At 33.8% G+C, this 22,552-nt stretch overlaps 1 protein-coding gene across 2 annotated transcripts; it reads right to left on the bottom strand.

Annotated features, from left to right (window-relative positions):
- Nucleotides 1-4,298: 4,298 nt before the first annotated feature.
- On the bottom strand, nt 4,299-21,494 carry LOC139487512 (D-erythrulose reductase-like). 2 transcript variants are annotated; one of them, XM_071272371.1, is made up of 8 exons: nt 21,423-21,494; nt 13,540-13,685; nt 11,991-12,076; nt 10,318-10,472; nt 9,240-9,282; nt 8,135-8,299; nt 6,235-6,343; nt 4,299-4,513 (listed from the first exon to the last, which is right to left on the bottom strand). In XM_071272371.1, exons 2-8 carry the CDS (start codon nt 13,589-13,591, stop codon nt 4,410-4,412), a joined length of 714 nt encoding a protein of 237 aa, XP_071128472.1. In that variant the 5' UTR covers nt 13,592-13,685; nt 21,423-21,494; the 3' UTR covers nt 4,299-4,409. The 2 variants fall into 2 exon arrangements, with proteins under 2 accessions (XP_071128472.1, XP_071128470.1); XM_071272369.1 differs by lacking the exon at nt 21,423-21,494 and adding an exon at nt 14,235-14,273.
- Between the last annotated feature and the right edge of the window lie 1,058 nt (nt 21,495-22,552).

Here is a 22,552-nt window from a genome sequence, read left to right as displayed (position 1 = left end):
TTGCCAACAGATGGGGGAATTTATGAAGCTATTTAATTAAATTTATTTTTTAATATTGTTATAGTATAATGTATTCCAAAGTATTCTTAAGACGTATCATATACTGAATATTCACACCACTATCTTGTATTTTTGAACTATGTCTTATTTGCATAATATCAATAGTATAACAATGCCATACATGTCATGTCATTCACTTATGTCTTGTAAAAATGTATGTATGCACTGTAGTTTGAACACCAAAAAGATCAATAAAAAATAAAAAAAAATATCCACTGTCCCAAATGTTTGAACGTTATTAACCGTTTTCTAGTTGTCTTTCGGTAGGCTTTCGAAAAACGGTAAGACATCTTGAATATTAGTATTATTATAATTATTATTAGCATCGTCATTATTACTTATATTAACTAGTACATATAAACTACGGAAGTATTAAGTGTAATAGATCTAGCGTTCATTGTAGTGTCTAATGTAACAATACCGCAATGTAACCGTAGACACAAATACTAGTGTTACATTCGTAAGTTATCTGTTTCTTCTCACACCCTGCATTTCGACTATTAGTCGTCGATGTAACAACAATATTTTTTATTATTGTTACATTTCCATGTAAAAGAGGGACGAAAGATACCAAAGGGACAGTCAAACTCATAAATCTAAAACAAACTCACAACGCCATGGCTAAAAATGAAAAAAGACAAACAAACAAAAGCACACACGACACAACATAGAAAACTAAAGAATAAACAACACGAACCCCACCAAAAACTATCCCATTGCTGGTTGGCAAAAATCATGTGAGGATTTTTACGGAAGGAGAATGCATATCCGGAGTATGTGGTACCAAAATCTAATGCCACAACCATCAAAGTAGTATCTCCAGGAGAGGTAGTGACGGACGAACCGTCTGCTGTAGCCATGACGTCAATACACAGAAAAACCTACTACAGAAAAATCTTCATTTACTTAATTGCTATTTTATTTTGTATTTCATCGTATTACATTGTATTTCATTGTATTGCATTGTATAGTATAAAATTATTGTTTGATTGTATTGCTTGACCCTCATGGGTGTAATTTTGCAATAAAGATTATTATTTTTATATTCTATACATATATGTATAAAAGAGGGACGAAAGATACCAAAGGGACAGTCAAACTCATAAATCCAAAACAAACTGACAACGCCATGGCTAAAAATGAAAAAGACAAACAGAAAAACAATAGCACACACGACACAACATAGAAAACTAAAGAATAAACAACACGAACCCCACCAAAAACTAGGGGTGATCTCAGGTGCTCCGGAAGGGTAAGCAGATCCTGCTCCACATGTGGCACCCGTCGTGTTGCTTATGTGATTACAAATCCGGTAAATAGTCTAATTCGGTAGGTCATATTCATGAAAGGGAAGGGGATTGTAGTTACGACGTAAGGAACATATCCGATATCATTTGTGAAACGGTTATTTCATAACGGTCAACCAACTCGTGATGGCGTCCGTAAAATTTACGAAGGGATGATTTCAACTTCACCATTTGGAACTCTTGGTTTAATAGCTTCCTTGTGAGCAGCAAACCTCTATCAAGAAAATCATGATAGGAAATGCAAGCACGGGAATATCGTATCAATTGGGAGATATATACCCCGTATGCAGGTGCTGCTGGAATGTTGCTACTTAGAAATGGAAAGTTCACAATTGGAAAGCTGAAATCATCTCTTTTGTCGTAAAGTTTTGTTTTCAACCGACCCTCATTGTCAAATTCTAGATGTAAGTCAAAATATGAGGCCGACTTAACTGTATCTGTAGTATCCTTTATCTCTAGCTCGATTGGATAGATATGTTCCACATAGTCACCAAATTTTGAATTATTTAGTGAAAGAACATCCATCTATATAGTTAAAAAGTAGAGTTAAAGGATATTGCTAACTTCTTATCTTTCTTCCGAAGAAGTTCCTGCATTAATGCAGCCTCATAGTAATAAAGAAACAAGTCGGCAAGTAGAGGGGCACAGTTTGTTCCCATTGGAATGACGACAGTCTGTTAAAAAACACGTCCTCCGAACGTAACAAATATGTTGTCAATCAAGAAATCAAGCATCTTGATAATATCAGTTTCAGAGAATTTTTTGTTCGAATCAAAGTGATCCTTTACAAAGTAGGATTTATCCCTCCCTAAGACAAGATACTTATATCTACGTTGGCCATTCTTTTTTACGAAGCAAAGCAATACCAACTCTTTCAATTTGTCTTTTAGTTTGGAATTTGGAATACTAGTGTACAGAGTAGAAAAGTCAAATGTTTTAACCATAGCTAGTGCCTAAAAATATCAAAGTAATCTTAACCACCTACCCCTGCCTAAAATTAAGAACTATATATGCCTTATTTATAATTAAATATATACCTTGCAATGTAGATACCTCTAATTTCAGGCTCTGTTCCTATGATCTGGCATGCATGTCTATTCCTTTTACTTGAGCTGGCTCTTAGAAAGGGCAGAAGTCTGTGTCCGTCGACTTATTATAATTTAATGAAGAAGTTATAACATTTGCTTTCGGTCTTGTTCTGTTTTGATGTGAATTTCATGGACAAGGCAATCATTGTATCAATAACAAACTGATGAAAATCAGTGTTTGGGGTCATAATCTGGAATGCTTCGTTGAACGAAGTTTTGTCTCTACACCTTTTGTGATTAAATCTTTCGTATTTGTGGGTCTTTCGGAAATGTAAACAAACATAAATCTTGACCTGACCTAGCATTACAATTGTATGCAACACATTACACCATAGCCGGCTAAAGTTGTTTACAAGTGTACGTTCATAACAGTATTTCGATACCATTCTAACAAAGGACGCAAAATGGCGTCACAGTGAGAAGGAAATAAAAGGAGATAAACAAGGTCGGTATTTCCAGCATTTTCGACACCGATATTTACTTAGTGTCCATAGTTCACGGATGCCCCATCCGCACTATCTTTTTCTATGTTCAGTAGACCGTGAAAATGGGGTAAAAACTCTAATTTGGCCTTCAAAGTAAAAAGATCATATCATTAGGAACATGTGTACCAAGTTTCAAGTTGATTGGACTTCAACTTCATAAAAAAAAAAGCCTCGTCCAAACAATTTAACCTGAAACGGGACAGACGAATGAACGAACGAACGAACGAACGAACGAACGAACGAACAGATGAGCGGACGCACAGACCAGAAAACATAAAGCCCATAAATGGTGCATAAAAATATATTTCAACATTTTAAACCTAAATTCTTGCGATTTACACCTTTTCCTCATAAAATCTTTTTACAATTGCATTTCATCTTTAAAACATATTGCTGAAGCAAAAACCTCTCACTTTTATGATAATAGCATCAAATTCCATTATATTGACAACTATGCGTGAACTAAACATACAGACATAAGAGGTAAAAATGTCAAAAATACAGCAATCAACATTGTGTTATAATCTTAATAAAGAAATGTAACAAAGAAGTACAAAATGACATATAGACCGAACCTATCAGCAAATAATAAAGGAAAGAGCACACAAATTTACCATAGTACAATAACGCAATGACGGGATGTATAAGTACAGAGCCATGTCATATATGTAACAAAGAAAATCAAAAAGGCATATGGACGAATTTTATCATTTCTGGCTTATAGTTTGAGAATGAAACATGTTGAGCAGGATAAAAACAAGAAAACATCTATTTAGAATATCTGATATATTTCTAGTTTTGCGCAGTAGTTTCAACATTTATGACATATCTGAATGGTTTCATTTTTGATAATATGCTTTATCTATATGCCTTTTCGTGATTTTACGAAATGTCCGTTTGTTTTGTTCACGCAGCGTTGTCATTATAATGTAATTTGATGCGACTGTCGTACAAGTCAGAGGTTTAGCTCTCTATAAAACCAGGTTCAACCTATCATTTTCTAAATGAAAAAATACCTGTACCAAGTCAGGAATATGAAACTTGTTATCAACCCGTTTGATGTGTTTGAGCTTCTGATTTTGCCATTTGATGTGGGGCTTTCTGTTTTGATTTTTCCTAGGAATTCAGTATTTTTGCGATTTTACTTATTTTTTTGCATGTTCCGATATTTAATGTTTTCAACTAACAAATAAAAGATGAAAAAAAAAATAAAATAAAATTTGTGTAAAGAAGTTCCTTAAACCAAAAGTTCTCTTACTTTAAAAACAAACTATGTAAAGCATATTGCACAACTAGTCTTTAATTTTTTTAACATGCTTTATTTGAAGTAATTGTATCATATACTTTTTTTCTCATAACTAAATTTCATTGATGTTTACTTGTTATTATAATTTAACATTACAGGATCTATGTATGTGACATATTAATCTTAAGCATTGAATTGACACATGACTACACGTTATCAGTAATTAATGTACACCTAATCCTCCATCAAGTCGGAGACATTCACCAGAAATCATTCCACTCTGATCACTCAGTAAAAACACAACGGCATTAACTACGTCTTCTATCTCTGAAAAAAAGTTATTAAACACGAAATCAATACAGAAAAAGTGGACGAGAAGCCAGTGGGTTGATTTAAGGTGCGATAATTTTGGGTACATAACTCGTTTTTTGACGGGTTATGACATATTTACACTTATTTCGTTGAGTGTGTATCTATTGGTAATTCAATCTTGGAAATATAATTTGTTTATAAGGAGTAGTTGGTTTTTAAATTTGTACTTTATTTTTGTTTTTATGTCCACCTGTTACATCATTGCCCAATGCTAGGTTAGAACTTAAAGTTTATTATTGTTAAGCCCTATACCATTCTAAATATGTCGGTCCATTCAGAATTCAGCAACTCAGAGGTTGTATATGGTTCCCGTTTGCCGTTGTTTATTTGCGGATAAATAGTTTCATTTTCTTGTTTGTTTCGCCATGCTAGAGCCTTTGATGGCCGCTTTCGCGGTTTGGATTTTGATGATTGTTGAAAGCAATGCAATAATCCTGCCGTCACAACACATAATATTGTTTTTTGCAAACCTCCATCTCCTCTCAAAAAAAATCTGTTGGTTTCCTTTGTGTCTTATCAATTAACTTAACGATACTCCACACCTGTACCAAGTCAGGAATATGACAGTTCTTGTCCATTCGTTTTTTATGCGTTTTGTATTTTAATTTTGCCATGTCATTATGGACTTTCTGAATTGATTTTCCTCTAAGTTCAGTATTTTTGTGATTTTACTTTTGTCCACATTATAGTGGAATTGATAGTATTTATTCTTACCTGGAAACTTCCAGTTGGTGTCAATGCAAGCAATGGCATTAATTCTTCCTTGTATTGTCGTGTCATATCTGTCCTCACTATAGAAGGGTAGATCGTATTTATTCTTACCTGGGAATCTTCCCATTGGTATAAATGCAAGCAATGGCATTAATTCGTTCTTGTTTTTTCGTGTCATATCTGTCCACATCATAGTAGGGTAGATCGTATTTATTCTTACCTGGGAATCCTCCTATTGGTGTAAATGCAAGCAATGGCATTAATTCGTTCTTGTATTGTCGAGTCATATCTGTCCACACCATAGTAGGGTAGATCGTATTTATTCTTACCTGGGAATCTTCCCATTGGTGTCATTGCAAGGAGTGGCATTAATTCGTTCTTGTAATGTCGTGTCATATCTGTCCTCACTATAGAAGGGTAGATTGTATTTATTCTTACCTGGGAATCTTCCCATTGGTGTCAATGCAAGCAATGGCATTAATTCGTTCTTATTTTTTCGTGTCATATCTGTCCACATCATAGTAGGGTAGATCGTATTTATTCTTACCTGGGAATCCTCCTATTGGTGTAAATGCAAGCAATGGCATTAATTCGTTCTTGTATTGTCGAGTCATATCTGTCCACACCATAGTAGGGTAGATCGTATTTATTCTTACCTGGGAATCTTCCCATTGGTGTAAAAGCAAGCAATGACAATAATTCGTTCCTGTATTGTCGTGTCATATCTGTCCACACCATAGTAGGGTATATTGAATGTATTCTTACCTGGGAATCTTCCCCTTGGTGTCATTGCAAGGAGTGGCACTAATTCGTTCTTGTAATGTCGTGTCATATCTGTCCACACCATAGTAGGGTAGATTGTATTTATTCTTACCTGGGAAAGCAAGCAATGACAATAATTCGTTCCTGTATTGTCGTGTCATATCTGTCCACACCATAGTAGGGTAGATTGTATTTATTCTTACCTGGGAATCTTCCCATTGGTGTCAATGCAAGCAATGGCATTAATTCGTTTTGGTATTGTCTTGTCATATCTGTCAACACCACAGTAGGGTTAACTGAATTCACTCTTATCTAAAATAAGAACATCATATTATTACAAAAATCTTAAAATATGCAAGAGCAAATCGCTTACTTCAAACAGTTTTTATTTAATGGCTGATAAAAAGTCAGAAAATATACATAATATTTTAAATGAATACCTTTTCGTATTTGAAAAGAGAGAAGTTACTAAGTGGTAGTATAGAATCAAAGAAAAATGATAATAATTAAAAACCAATTGTTCAGAGAACAATTGAAGGTCTTTCCACCAGTTAATATCTATTTTGATATTAAAATATTAAAAATCAGTCTAAAAAGACAGTTCATATGGCTTTATGATGTATAGATATGAATTTAAACCAAAGGTCAAAATCTAGAACGTCAAATTAACCTATGACCTTGATCTCAATTTCAAGGTCACAAACTGAGGATCTCAAATCTAAAGACCCTAGGTCTCTAATATGTATGGTTAATAAGTTATATCACTTTACACATAATTTTAGATATGATAGGGGCAAAAACTCCCATGCATTGTCTACGCACCCTTTCAACTAAAATTATTAAGTTACGACATGTCGCAACTAATAATTTAGTCAAAATAATTTGTCGATATCTTATACGGTTTCTGGAAATGAGTGGAAATAAGCTTAATTCAAAAAAATTAGAATATGACCTTGACCTTTGACTTTGACCTGATTTTCATTTTTTTGGACCAAGGACCTCAAATCAAAAGATCCTAGGTTTCTATCACTTATGGTGTCCCAGTTTAAAATACATTTCAAAATTTCAAATACAAAAGGGGAAATAACTCTCATATGGAGCGCTCATATTGCTTCGGTCGAAATTGGACAAATCATGCGAAGGATGTAACGAGTAATTTTATAAAATACATTTGTCGTAATCTTTTATGGTTGCGAAGGAGTCGTGGACACAAGGAAAACAGTGTTTGGGGAGATAACTCCTACAAAGAAAAGTATTCGGTTACGCAGGGTAAATTTGAAAAGCGCATAAACTGTTCGATAAACCAAATATCTAAGCGACATACTGCGAAACAAATATTTATCGCAAGAACAAAATTAGGCGGAAGAAAAAAAAAAAATCAGAAGAAAAACAATAGGTCTTTCCACAGAAAAGTGAAAAGACCTAATGATACTTTATTCAGAAGCAATACAGGTTATATGATATACATTTTTTACAATATCTTATATCGTCACTGATGAGTCTTATGTAGACGAAACGCGTGTCTAGCGTACTAAATTATAATCCTGGTACCTTTGATGAATAATTATATAAAAAAGACTAGAAACGCAGTGGTGCTGATTTTAATAAGACTGAAAGACAGGTGACACCATAGTCAATAGGAAATAAGATAAAATATCATTTCACACAGTACTACACAGTTACACCATGATAAAAACAACAACATTTCACCTACAACTACAAAGATAACACTTTTGCAAAAAAAGGAAATATGACAAATGATAACTCACACTACACAACACAACACAGGTAACACCATAAATAAAAGGAAAGAAGACGACCAACAATAATTTACACTTCACAGCAGAGATTACACAATGAATAAAAGTAAATAGGACCAACACCATTTTTTCGCACTATTTTCAAGACTCAAGATTAAGCAACACATTACTACAACAAAACTAGATTGACTCAAATGTTTCAGTATGAATAGCAGCTCCTTGGAATTTAATTGCAAAAAAGACTAGGTAATACTAATAGAACAAAGTCCAGGCGTGAGTAGCACGAGTAACACCCTTTTCATTAGTTTCCTGAACGATTAATTCATCAGTGAGCTATACCTACATTATGAGGTCCGAGTTCTAATGCCATACATTTAGTTAACATATCAATGGCTGATTTTGTTGTAGAATAGACACATCCGTCAGTTACTGCTTTTTCAGACATTATACTTGACAAGTTAACTATACTTCCACCTTTTCCTTTGTCTATCATTTTCGTAGCAATAACCTAAAAATAATCCATCTTAAAAAATTCGTCTGCTTTAAACATTACATCGTAAAATCTGTGTCAATCTAACTAGCTTTTTCATTGGTTAGTTTGATTTGTAATGTCTTCATAATGTTTATTGGTAACAAAAAGTTCAGCAAACTTCCATAATGACAAACTAAGTACATTCTACATGTTTTAGCCTGTCGCACAATTTCTTTAACAAAATCTTGTATTTCCCTCGGTTTTAGTTTGTAACCCAGATTTAATTTTTTCTCAACCGATTTATGAATTTCAAATAGCGGTATTCTGCTGTTGCCTTCATTTTCTAAAATTTGTAAGTTAAGTCATTCCAATTGATATTTTATAGTGTGTTTTTATAGGTTTTAATGATATACTATTGTTTCAGAAAAGGAAGAAGGTTTGGTACCATCAAAACGCTGAATCCTGCTCCAATTGTTTGCAACTCTCCTAAGTTTTTATATAGATTATAATTAGACCGTTGGTTTTCCCGTTTGAATGCTTTTAAAATAGTAATTCTTAGGGCCCTTTATAGCTTGCTGTTCGGGATGAGGCAAAGCTCCGTATTGAAAGCCGTACCTTGACCTATAATGGTTTATTTTTATAATTTGTTACTGGGATGGAGAGTTGTTTTATTGGCACTCATACCACATCTTCCTATATCTATAAACATCACTAGGCACATTTTGCATTTAGAGCCATAAAAAAGGTTTTGATATCAATTGCAATATAAATTAATTAATGTATCATTTAAACCATGTTATTGCTGAAGCATTTTAATAGTCATATAAAATAAACCAGTTTTTATTTAATTTTCTTATTTTGGGCAAATTAAGGTTAAATCTAAAACATACGACAGAACAGATAACACATTCGGCAAATTAGAGAATTTTTCATTTTATGACAAATATCGCTCTTTATTGTTCTCTATTAAATTTACCTGAGACACATTGAAAATACCTTTAAAGTTGATGTCAAATATCCTGTAATCGAAATTAGAAAAGTAGGATCAGATAATTATAAAGTTTCAATGGGATTTAGTTTATACCGGGCATATAGTACGATACATAGGGTAACTCGTCAACATAAGAACTATTCAAGCTAATGCATCTTTCCCGCGCAACTTTCGTGAAACTTTTTCATGTGATACTTTAGTGTATACAGTGTTCTATAAATATCAAAAGCATTTGTATGTTTTTACTCTATGATAAGAGCCGGAATTTTAATAACGTTTCACATCTTATCTGGTAACAAATAATAATGTATTGATTACCTGCTGACATTATGCTAGTATTTTTGTTTCTAACACATCCTGTCTTAACCAACTAGATAAAACATTTGTACATTTCTGACCAATTTTTCATGACTCAGGGACACATATTCGAACGGTATACGAATACCAATTAAAGAAGGTTTTTTATTATCTTCTCAACTATTAAAGAAAGCAAGAGTAATTAAAGAAACATTTTGTCTTTTTTCAAACTTAAAAATATCAAAATAAATGCCTAATAAAAAAATATCAGATTCCATCAGTAAATAAGACCAGCTTGAATATTACGTTAACAAATAAGTATACTACGCATGAACCGATACAGATTGAATTTAAGCCCTATGATGTATTATCCAACCTGTATCATGTCAATTTATATTACAATGCATTAAAGTCTTTAAATGAAGGCAATAGTAGTATACCGCTGTTCGAAAGTCATAAATCGACTGAGAGAAAACAACTCCGGGTAACAAATTACAATCGAGGGAAACAAATCAAACTTTAATAAGAAAACAACGAAACATCAGAAACATTAAAGCGTAATAAAAGCAAACGACAAAGCAACACACACAGAAACGAATTACGTCCTTCATGTCATCTTATTCATGTGTTTCGATTCCAAAACTTTAAACCGTAAATTTCCTCAACCTTGAATCGTCATCTTATTAAGTTCTTTGAAATACAAGAATAAAACTTACATTTACAATAATATGTGAAATTTAGTTTAATAGAATACTTAATATCTTACATGTCAATGTTTTCCTTTGGAGTATCGATGAATGATGACTTCTTAAATACACCAGCATTGTTAACCAGTAAGTCTATGTGACCAATCTTACTGACTTCCTCTCTGGTTTTATCCCAATCTTGTAGGTCTACGTTAATAACTTTGATGTTTGGTACCTAAAACAATGAACAACAGTATTATTAACCATAAGGTTTATGTGTCTAATCTTACTAGGTTCCTCTCTGGTTTATCCCAGTCTTTCGGGCCCATGTTTATACGTTGATGTTTTGTACCTAAATAAAGACATCATTAGTATACCGCTGTTCAATATTCAAAATTCATGATTAAGCAAACCCAAAACCATCCAGGTCACGAACAAAAAATGAGGAAAACACCTTGACTGTAAGAGGAAACCAACGGAATTAGACAACCTCTGAGCTACAACAAAAATATACTCCAACCTGCATAGGAACGGACTGTTTGATGAAAACTTTCTAATTCTTGACTTGGTACAGGACAGTTTGAGATTGAATGGTGGCTCGACCCTGGTTGTATGGCTAGCCAAACTTCCCGCTTGTATGGCAACGTTTACAAATACCACTAAAATGAAAATATTCATGACAGGAATACAGAACAAATAAACGGACGAGATTGTTCGTATATTAATTGCTATGAAATAACACTGATTTTCGATAGATCTTCTAATTTAATAGAATTGATCCGTTTTGTTTATAAAATGTGCCAGACGATTTATTAATTGGGCGGATTTTCTTCTTATTTCTGTATTTCCAAACGACTGATTAATAAAACTATGAGAAATATTTTTGATTTATTTTTTGTCGTTTCAGGTATAAGAAAAATTCTGTTATTTAAGGTAGCACAATACAAAGATTTTTTCACTCCCAATCAGACAACTTTAAACTGATGTAATTCATTTCATCCTTCTTTATATTTTATAAATGAGGTACCAAAAGAAAGAAGAAAGATTAATCTTTCAAATTGTGATAATTTCATTATGACATAATTATTACATAATTAATTATTATGTAATTAGTCGCTATATTGTGATGTCCACACTTGAATGAATTTAGCATCTTTGTTCTTCATAGCATCCCAAAATATTTTATAGATTCTTGTACAACACAGCTTGACCTCCAAAACTGTGTCTCAGATTTCCAAAAACATCAATAGAACAAATTTTATACCCCATTGAATTTAGTGGTCTCTAATGAATTGATGTTGCAAACTTTATTAAAGATTTATGAGAGAATGAAATACAATAGGAAAAATCTGAGACACAGTTTTGGAGGTCAAACTGTGTTGTGCAAGAATCTATAATTTTCTTTAGGATGCTATGAAGAACAAAGAAGCTAAATTCATTCAAGTATGGACATCACAGAATGGCAACTAATTACATAACAATTAATTATGTAATAATTATGTCATAATGAAATTATCAAAATTTGAAAGATTAATCCTTTTTCTTTCTTTTGGTACCTCATTTATAAAATTTAAAGAAAGATGAGTGGAACTACATCAGTTTAAAGATGTCTGATTGGGGTTGAAAAATCTTTGTATTGTGCTACCTTAAGTATAAAAACAAATAATTTCGGAAATTTATTCATATACATTATCTATTGATATTAAGTTACCTCTGATTCTATTTCTAATTATCTTTTCATCTATCTAATTACCTCTGATTTTAAACTATCCAAATCAGCCTGTGTTCTACTAAGTGCAAATGTTTCTGCTCCACATTCTGCAATAGCTCGACCAAATCCTAAAATTTATATCGCAGTAGAATGTCATAGGTTTTGAAATGAAATAATATATAAGTTCTTACTGAAGTCTTCAAAATTTTAAAACATCAGATTTCAAATTTATGGACAAAAATTTAAAATAAATTTATCATAGCAACTTAAAAATCACGTGTCCTGTCAACTAATGATGAAACACAATAATGTAATATGGACAGAGCTTTTAAAGGCTGTGCTCAATGCTTTTCGTATTTAACTGAATAAAATTAGTTTAGAATCAAACACAACAGCATACAACTATTGTAATATCACATATATGAAATATGAAATATCACATCTATGAAATATGTAATATCACATATATGAAATATGAAATATCACATATATGAAATATGAAATATCACATATATGAAATATGTTATCTCTTTTCAGCTCTTTCAGTGAAATATTTCTTATTTCGTCATTCCTTTCTTCATTGATTCTAATTTTAAACTTTACCTGCAATCACTCTTCTTAAATAAAAGTTTCTAATTTTTCCATGATCGCGACGATTATTATTCGCGTTATTTTTATACTCGCAAAAAAAAAGATAAATAAATCGCTCTTGATTAGTTGATTTACAGTATACTATTGATACTAAGATTTGGCATTGAAAAAGGTCATGACATTCCAAAATCGTTATCGGAAAACACGATTGGTTTATCAGTTGTAATTATATTTGAACTAACTTTAATAGTGAGCTCTGTAGCTTGTTTTTTTTGTGTCTTTTATTTTTTCTAACGAGTCAAACCGTTTTCAAAAACAATCGCGTTCTGATACCACTGTCCCGGATTTGGTTGAAAATTAAACAGTCGCATGCATGATTATCTCCGCCACATTGTCTTTGCCTATTGAAAGTCAGGAGTGTGAACTATATTTGATTGTTGTTTGTTTTGTATAAATATATTTGTTTCTCTTGTTATTCTGTTCATAAATCATGTTTGTTTAGCATGGCGGGGTAGAGCTTTAAGCTTATACTATCATGTTGAGTGTTAAGTTCATCATAAAAAAAATTACGATGACCTATACATGCTACCAGTTTAAGCCTCCCGATCCCCATCCCAAATTTAAATTAAAAAACACTAAAACAGTAGCGGAACTAAGTTTATGATACGGCAAATATATTTGTTAGGAGAAACCTGTATATAAATATAACAAAATCAAATCAAATCAAATTAAATATATTTTATTGCTAATCAAAGCGCCCCCAGGGAGCAGAACAGTCAATATTAATTACATACAAATGATAACAAGTGATTCAATATGATTAAGACACAATGTTATAAAAAAATATTAATGAAGACAAGCAGAAGAATACAACAAGCACAGTGTTTAGTAATATAACTAGGTTAAGAAAAGGGGAATCACTGGGCATTACTATGTATGACACTTTTTACGTATTTTTTTCGATTTATAGCCTCATCAATAAAGTTCAAAATACACTTACCTTTCCCAGCACCGGTAACGAGAGCTCTCTTCCCATCAAATTGCATCGCCATGTTCTAGTATTAATGTATCTGTTTCACACTTTTTTTAACTACAAGAAAGGGATGACCTCAACACACTGTCTTCAAGGCAACCTATCACTTTTATCTACATATAGGGTTAAATAAATGTATGCTTTATTGTCTTACAATTTAATAACAAGTACAATACTAAATGTTCATATATGTACATACATATATATATATATGTCAACACACACTACATACTAAACTGATGGACGCTAATAAAAAAACCAGTTGTAAGTAGTGTCACCTTCCTTTCAATTTAATAAATCGACATATTTATTTTTTCATCAACGCCTAAAATAATTTCATCCAGACACATCTAAAGACAAAGGCGATGTGATAAAATAAAGTGCCCATAGTTGTAGAACTAATCAAATTCCGGAATCCTCTGAAAATTGTGTTAGTTAATTGTGTGAAATGTTTGTTATGATATGCCTATAATGAACAAGTATAAAATGTATGCACCTCAACTCAAAATTATTCAATACAATATTAATAGTGACCTTGATATTGGATTTTTTTCATTACAAATAACATACCAAAATGAATGAACAAATAAAAAATATAAAAAAAACGTTGAATTTCAAAGTGAAAATTATCTATGTATTATAATCATGCATATACTTATTACCTTGTCGAATACGGATATAACGTTCGTGATACATGTAAATAGTATTGGCAAACTTTTTTGTTATAATTACCACAATCGGAAAACAACGTGTAGTTTTGTCGCCTACTAACCAACTACAAAATGTTTATTTTATTTTTTTTAATTTTATAAGATAAGATCGTGACACTTCTAATTCTTGATATCTGTTATACACTAGAGAAATCAAATTGAAATAGTTCTACTACTTACAATTGGGATGAATCAGTCCTTTCACACTTTAATCATTCTTTAAACTAATATGGTCATGATTGTCTTTACTGATAGCGTCTTTCATGAAAAAAGATATCTTTAATAATAACTTGTTGTTGTAATTTAATTCTCAGATATTCATACTACATTTAAATCATAGGTTAGTGTGTCACTGGGTGGTTATTGCATTGATGTATGTCTTAAATTCCTTTTAATTTAGATTAAAAAGAACTTTTGGGACCATTACTTCATTTGTTCACACCTCCTTTTATAATAATCTTTTAAACGGAGTCGAAAAATTTTTGAAGAATAAAAAAATTAACTAAACATTCGACTTACTGATGTCAATTTTGATTAATTTATGGAGAAAATTAATGAGATCGCTACAATGGGTTGGTCGTACTAATAAGTTCTGTTTCAAGCTCAGTCTGCGTTGTTTCACTGTGCCTCGCATTAGTGAAACAGAAGTTTCATTGACGTATTCGGATTTCTAAAACAAACAACTATTCATTTCCTTAACTTTGATTGTCTGTCAAAAGGAAAAATATGTGTGTCCGATTCAATACTCAATAGTAATTAAAAGTACCAGGATTATAATTTTATACGCCAGACGCGCGTTTCGTCTACATAAGACTCATCAGTGACGCTCAGATCAAAATAGTTCAAAAAGCCAAATAAATACAAAGTTGAAAAGCATTTGTTTGCAAATTCGTAATCATCTGGCCGGAAATAATTTATACATATGTTTTGAAGAGACACTTTTTACCTGTTTCTGTTTTTTTTGTCGTTTTCGAGGTCAATGGACTTTATTTCGAAACCCATTCTTTTAAAATTGGGACAAACAAAAATTCAGCAAAACGGTTAGAAGTGGTTGACGACACATTTACAGAAATATGATCAACGGATAACAAACGCTAATACAAAAAAGGCAACAGTAGTATACCGCTGTTCAAAACTCATAAATCCATGGACAAAAACAAAATCGGAGTAACAAACTTAAACTGAGGAAAACGGATTAAATATTAGAGAACAACGACACAACATTAAAATGTATTACACACACACACACACACACACACACACACACACACACACAAACGCACTAGGCATTAGATAAAATTCTTTGAGAATAACAAATATAACATCTAAACCAAATACATGAATTTGCGATAGATAAGTACCGTGACACGTCTTATAGTAATGTGAATTCACACTCAAAAATAAGAGAAAACAAACGACACAACGGAAACACAACGTTAAAATGTAACACACACAGAAACGAACTATAATATAACAATGACCATATTCCTGACTTGGTACAAGACATTTTTAAAGGAAAAAAATGGTGGGTTGAACCTGGTTTTGTGGCATGCCAAACCTCCCTCTTTTATGGCCATGTGAAATCTATAATACTAAAATTACGAGGTCCAATTTGTTAGCCGTCATCACGTTAAAACGACGAATCAAAGAATTCAACTTTATATATAACTAATATAGTACAAAGGTGTAGATTAAAAATTACACCACTCCAGGCCCTTTTGTTTTCCACGTAATTAATATTGCCAATAATTAAGAAGTTCCGAGTCGAGTCCGATACCGATACCAATAGTATATTCACCTGTTACCTAATACCTTACCTGTACGTTCCGCATATCAGGCGCACCACCAAACGGTGTATTCAGGATTAATATGCTATATACACGGGTCATTATCACAGGGTTGACACTACTAAATTGTCAAATTGTAACCTATTGTAGTATTTTAATCAGTAAGACTTTCTAAGATAACAATACGAATACTAAAAATCTGTGACTAAAAATAAAGCGTATAGGTACAGTTTTCAATTTGTTAGCGGGCATGGCGTAAAACAGCGAATCAAAGAATTCAACTTTATTTAGAACCGTTAATAAAGGACAAAAAAAGGATTAAAAAATATTCCATTCCAGGAACTTTTGCCTTCTAAATAATTAATATTACCATTAATTGATAAGTTCCAGTTCGACGGGTTCTAACAGAAAGACTTTGATAGCAGAGAAAACTTTGTATCTTATAATCGGCATGACTTTATCAGATGACCATTCTAATACTAAAATAAGGCTTGCGCATAGTTATATACTTTAATACAGTCACGGACCCGCGATATCACGGGTGTGTTCTAGTAAAACATTAAAATGACAACACAACATTACAGGACTACAATATCAATAAATAGGAGAACACCATTGACAAAGAAACACACGAATAATAGCTAACAAAATATATTTGCTGATCCGTTTAAAAAGTTTAATGAATTTAAAGCACATTAACTGCCATTAAAGTAAAACATTTATCAATTAGACGTGGAATAACAACTCGACTCATAGCACACTCAAAAGGGTATTAGGAGAATGTACAAGCTTAAACTAGATTTAGGGAACTTCACTTTGACTTACAGAATGCAGATGTCTTTATTCATTAAATTATTCAAGTGGGCATGGATAATAGTTATCAAAGGTAGCAGGATTATAATTTAGTACGCAAGACGCGCGTTTCGTCTACAAAAGACTCATCACTGACGCTCATATCAAAATACTTATAAAGCCAAACAAGTACGAAGTTGAAGAGCATTGAGGATAAAAAATTCCAAAACGTTGTTCCAAATACGGCTAAGGTAATCTATGCCATGGATAAGAAAATCTTTGGGTTTTTTTTCTCGAAAAATTCAAAGTTTTGTTAACAGAAAATTTATAAAAATGACTATATAATTGATATTCATGTCAACATCAAAGTGATGCGGAGTGATTTTAACGGAGTCTTTCGACAAAGGTAGTCTAATCAATTTCTCTCGAGTTTCATTGCTATTTAACTTGTGTCAAATTATATGGGTGTATTAACACACTTAGTCTTTTCGGTGAACTAAAATGTGACTTGCTTTGGAAACAACCAGTATATTCAGCTATTAAAATAATATGGAATGATATGTCAATGAGACAGTAAAGGGGCAATGTCAATTGTTGAAAAGTAATTGAAAAAAATCGTGTCGAGTGAATCTTTGTCAACAATTATGTGCTAAGCATTAGTGGATACACAATAAGGCTGGTCCTGAGCAATAGTAGATATCCAATAAGGCTGGTCCTGAGCAATAGTAGATATGCAATAAGGCTGATCCTGGGCAATAGTATATATGCAATAAGGCTGATCTTGAGCAATAGTAGATATACAATACGTCTGGTACTGAACAATAGTGGATACGCAATAAGGCTGGTCCTGAACAATAGTAGATATGCAATAAGGCTCGTACTGAGCAATAGTAGATATGCAATAAGGCTTGTACTGAGCAATATTATATATGCAATAAGGTTGGTACTGAGCAATAGTAGATATGCAATAAGGCTGGTACTGAGCAATAGCAGATATGCAATAAGGCTGGTTCTGAGCATAGGTGGATACACAATAAAGCTGGTCCTGAGCAATAGTAGATATACAATAAGGCTGGTACTGAGCATCAGAGGATATACAACAAGGCTGGTCCTGAGCAATAGTAAATATGCAATAAGGCTGGTTCTGAGCATAAGTGGATACACAATAATGCTGGTACTGAGCAATAGTAGATATGCAATAAGGCTGGTACTAAGCAATAATAGATATGCAATAAGGCTGGTACTGAGCAAAAATGGATACACAATCAGGCTGGGTCTGAGCAATAGTAGATATGCAATAAGGCTGGTACTGAGCATAAGTGGATATACAACAAGGCTGGTCCTGAGCAATAGTAGATATGCAATAAGGCTGGTTCTGAGCATAAGTGGATACACAATAAGGCTGGTTCTGGGTATAAGTGGATACGCAATAAGGCTGATAATAAGCATAAATTGATACACAATAAGACTGGTACTGAGCATTAATGCATACACAATACGGCTGAACCTACGCAATAGGAATAGTTGATACCCAAATGGCGGGTCCTGAGCGTAAGTTACTACGCAATAAGGCTGGTCATACGCAATAGTGGATACGCAAAAGGCTAGTCCTGAGCATGAATGAATACGCAATAAGACTGGTACTGAGCATAAGTGCCTACACAATAAGGCTGGTACTGAGCAATAGTAGATATGCAATAAGGCTGGTACTGAGCAATAGCAGATATGCAATAAGGCTGGTTCTGAGCATATGTGGATACACAATAACGCTGGTCCTGAACAATAGTAGATATGCAATAAGGCTGGTGTTGAGCAATAGTAGATATGCAATAAGGCTGGTACTAAGCAATAGTAGATACGCAATAAAGCTGGTTCTGATCATAAGTGGATACCCAATCAGGCTGGTCCTGAGCAGTAGCAGATATGAAATAAGGCTGGTACTGAGCTTAAGTGGATACACAATAAGGCTGGTACTGAGCAATAGTAGATATGCAATAAGGCTGGTACTGAGCAATAGCAGATATGCAATAAGGCTGGTTCTGAGCATATGTGGATACACAATAACGCTGGTCCTGAACAATAGTAGATATGCAATAAGGCTGGTGTTGAGCAATAGTAGATATGCAATAAGGCTGGTACTAAGCAATAGTAGATACGCAATAAAGCTCGTTCTGATCATAAGTGGATACACAATCAGGCTGGTCCTGAGCAGTAGCAGATATGAAATAAGGCTGGTACTGAGCTTAAGAGGATACACAATAAGTCTGGTCCTGAGCATCAGTAGATATGCAATAAGCCTGGTACTAAGCATAAGTGGATACACAATAAGCCTGGTCCTGAGCATTAGTAGACATGCAATAAGACTGGTACTAAGCATAAGTGCATACACAATACGGCTGGTCCTACACAATAGTGAATACCCAAATGGCTTGTCCTTAGCGTTAATGAATACGCAATAAGACTGGTACTGAACATAAGTGCATACACAATAAGGCTGGTCCTGAGCATTAGTAGATATGCAATAAAACTGGTACTGAGCATAAGTGCATACACAATACGGCTGGTCCTATACAATAGTGGATACCCACATGGCTGGTCCTTTGCGTAAGTTACTACGCAATAAGGCTGGTCATACGCAATAGTGGATACGCAAAAGGCTGGTCATGAGCTTGAGTGGATACCCAATATAACTGGTACTGAGCATAAGTGCCTACTCGATCAGACTGGTACTGCGCAATAGTAGATATGCAATAAGGCTGGTACTGAGCAATAGCAGATATGCTATAAGGCTGGTTCTGAGCATAGGGGGATACACAATAACGCTGGTCCTGAGCAATAATAGATACACAATAACCGCTGGTCCTGAGCAATAGTGGATATGCAATAACGCTGGTACTAAGCACAATAAGCAATAGTAGATATTCATTAATTTTTTTAACATAAATAAGGCCGTTAGTTTTCTCGTTTGAATTGTTTTACATTGTCTTATCGGGGCCTTTTATAGCTGACTATGCGGTATGGGCTTTGCTCATTGTTGAAGGCCGTACGGTGACCTATAGTTGTTAATGTCTGTGTTAGTTTGGTCTTTTGTGGATAGTTGTCTCATTGGCAATCATACCACATCTTCTTTTTTATATGCAATAAGGCTGGCCCTGATCAATAGTAGATATGCAATAAGGCTGGTACTGAGCAATAACAGATATGCAATAAGCCTGGTAATAAGCAATAGTAGATATGCAATAAGTCTGGTACTAAGCATAAGTGATACACAATGCGGCTGGTCCTGAGCTATAGTAGATATGCAATAAGACTGGTCCTGAGCCTTAGTGGATACGCAATCGTGGAACACGCAATACGTGGATACGCTGGTCTAGTGCATTAGTAGATATGCAATGAGGCTGGTCCTGAGCGATAGTGGATATGCAATAAGGGCTGGTTCTGAACATTAGCGGATACGCAATAAGGTGGGTGCTGAACATTGGTGGAAACGCAATAAGGCTGGTCCTAATCATTTACGGATACGCTATAAGGCTGGTCCTAATCATTTACGGATACGCTATAAGGCTGGTCCTAATCATTTACGGATACGCTATAAGGCTGGTCCGGAGCAATAGTGGAAACATAACAAGACTGGTCCAGTGCATTAGTGAGCATTAGTAGATACACTGTATGGCTGGTCCTGAGTATTAGGGGATACACTGTATGGCTGGTCCTGAGCATTAGGGGATACACTGTATGGCTGGTCCTGAGTATTAGGGGATACACTGTATGGCTGGTCCTGAGCATTAGGGGATACTCAATAAGGCTGGTCCTGAGCATTAGGGGATACGCAATAAGGCTGGTCCTGAGCATTAGTGGATACGTAATAAGGCTGGTCAAGAGCATCAGTGGATACGCAATAAGGCACTGTAATAAACTATTTTTGAAAGTTATGTATGCAAATATAACGGAACACATTTTGCCATATCTATTTGATCAATACAAGGGGAACTTTAGAACAAGCAGGTCAGGATTATGCCAGTTTCTTCTCAAACGCTGCATTTCTGCTATTAGTCGTCGATGTAACAACAATATTTTTTATTATTGTTACATTTTCATGTAACCAGAGCTAGTGTCTAAAAATATCAAGTTAATCTTAAACAACTTATAACCACAAATGATTCCTACCCTGCCTCAAATTAAGAACCATATATGCCTTACTTATAATGAAATATATACTTTGCCATGTAGATACCTCTAATCTCCGTCTCTTTTCCTATGCTCTGGCATGCATGTCTATTCCTTTTACTTAAGCTCGCCCCCAAAAATGGCATAAGTCTGTGTCCGCCACTTGTTATAATTTAATGAAGAAGTTATATTATTTGCTTTCAGTCTTGTTCTGTTTTGATGTGAATTTCATGGCCAATGCAATCATTGTATCAATAACAAATTGATCAAAATCAGTGTTTGGGGTCATAATCTGGAATGCTTCGTTGAACGAAGTTTTGCCTCTTCACTTTTGTGTCCAAATCTTATTTATGGGTCTTTCGGAAATGTAAACAAACATAATCCCCGACCTTACCTAGCATTACAGTTGTATGCAGCACATAACACCATAGCCGGCTAAAGTTGTTTAAAAGTGTACGTTCATAATAGCATTTCAATACCATTGTAACAAAGAACGCAAAATGGCGTCACAGTGAGAAGGAAATAAAGGGAGATAAACAAGGTCGGTATTTCTCGCATTTTTTCGACACCAATATTTACTTATTATTTTTTGTACCAGCGAGGTTTGGAATTATTGTATAACAGGAAAGTGTCCCTAGTACACGGATGCCCCATTCGCACTATCATTTTTTGTGTTCAGTAGACCGTGAAAATGGGATAAAAACTCTTACCTGAAGCGGGACAGACGAACGAATGAACAAACGGACGAACGAAAGGATGAACGGACGCACAGACCAGAAACCATAATACCCGTAAATGGAGAATGAAAATAAATTTTAATATTTTAAACATAAATTCTTGCGATTTACACCTTTTCCTCATAAAATATTTTTACCTTTGCATTTCATCTGTAAAGCATATTGCTATTACGAAACCCTCTCAATTGTTTGATAGTAGCATCAAATTCCATTATATTGACAACGATGCGTGAACAAAACAAACAGACATAGGAGGTAAAAATGTCAAAAATACAGCAATCAACATTGTGTTATAATCTTAACCACTAAATCAATAAACAAATGTAACAAAGAAGCACAAAATGACATATAGACCAAACTTATCAGCAAATATTAAAGGCAAGAATACACAAATTTACCTTAGTATAATAACACAATGACAGGATGTATAGGTACAGAGCCTTTTGACTTTCAAAACAAACTTAAGAAAGCTTTTGTGATGGACATGTGAAGCATATTGCACAACTCGTCTTTAATTTTTTCAACATGCTTTTTTTTTATTATAAGTAATAAGACTATGGGTTGCACTTTGTAAAGACAGGTGTTTCTAAAACCACTTTTGGGGAGATATATAACATTCATTGATATGTTAATTTATTAACGTACTGGTTCTTATTTATAATCTATGTGTTTCATCTATAGAGACATCACTTTGGAATGTAACCAGTATAGAAAAACATGGCAGCGCCTAAATTTGCATTCTTGGGAGGTCCAAAAATAGAGGTAAGAGTAGTGCAGAATTTTAGTG

The sequence above is a fragment of the Mytilus edulis genome, chromosome 9, assembly GCF_963676685.1.
Source record: "Mytilus edulis chromosome 9, xbMytEdul2.2, whole genome shotgun sequence".
NCBI lineage: Eukaryota > Metazoa > Mollusca > Bivalvia > Mytilida > Mytilidae > Mytilus > Mytilus edulis.
This window is presented reverse-complemented; position numbering and strand designations above follow the sequence as displayed.

Excerpts from the sequence above, each read along its gene's own strand:
- LOC139487512 (XM_071272371.1), bottom strand. The coding sequence starts at position 13,591 with ATGGCGATGCAATTTGATGGGAAGAGAGCTCTCGTTACCGGTGCTGGG. Across the intron at positions 8,300-9,239 it reads GTATTTTCAATGTGTCTCAG|GTTATTGCTACGAAAATGAT; the intron begins GTAAATTTAATA and ends GATTATTTTTAG. Across the intron at positions 4,514-6,234 it reads ACCAATGGGAAGATTCCCAG|AGATAGAAGACGTAGTTAAT; the intron begins GTAAGAATAAAT and ends ACTTTTTTTCAG.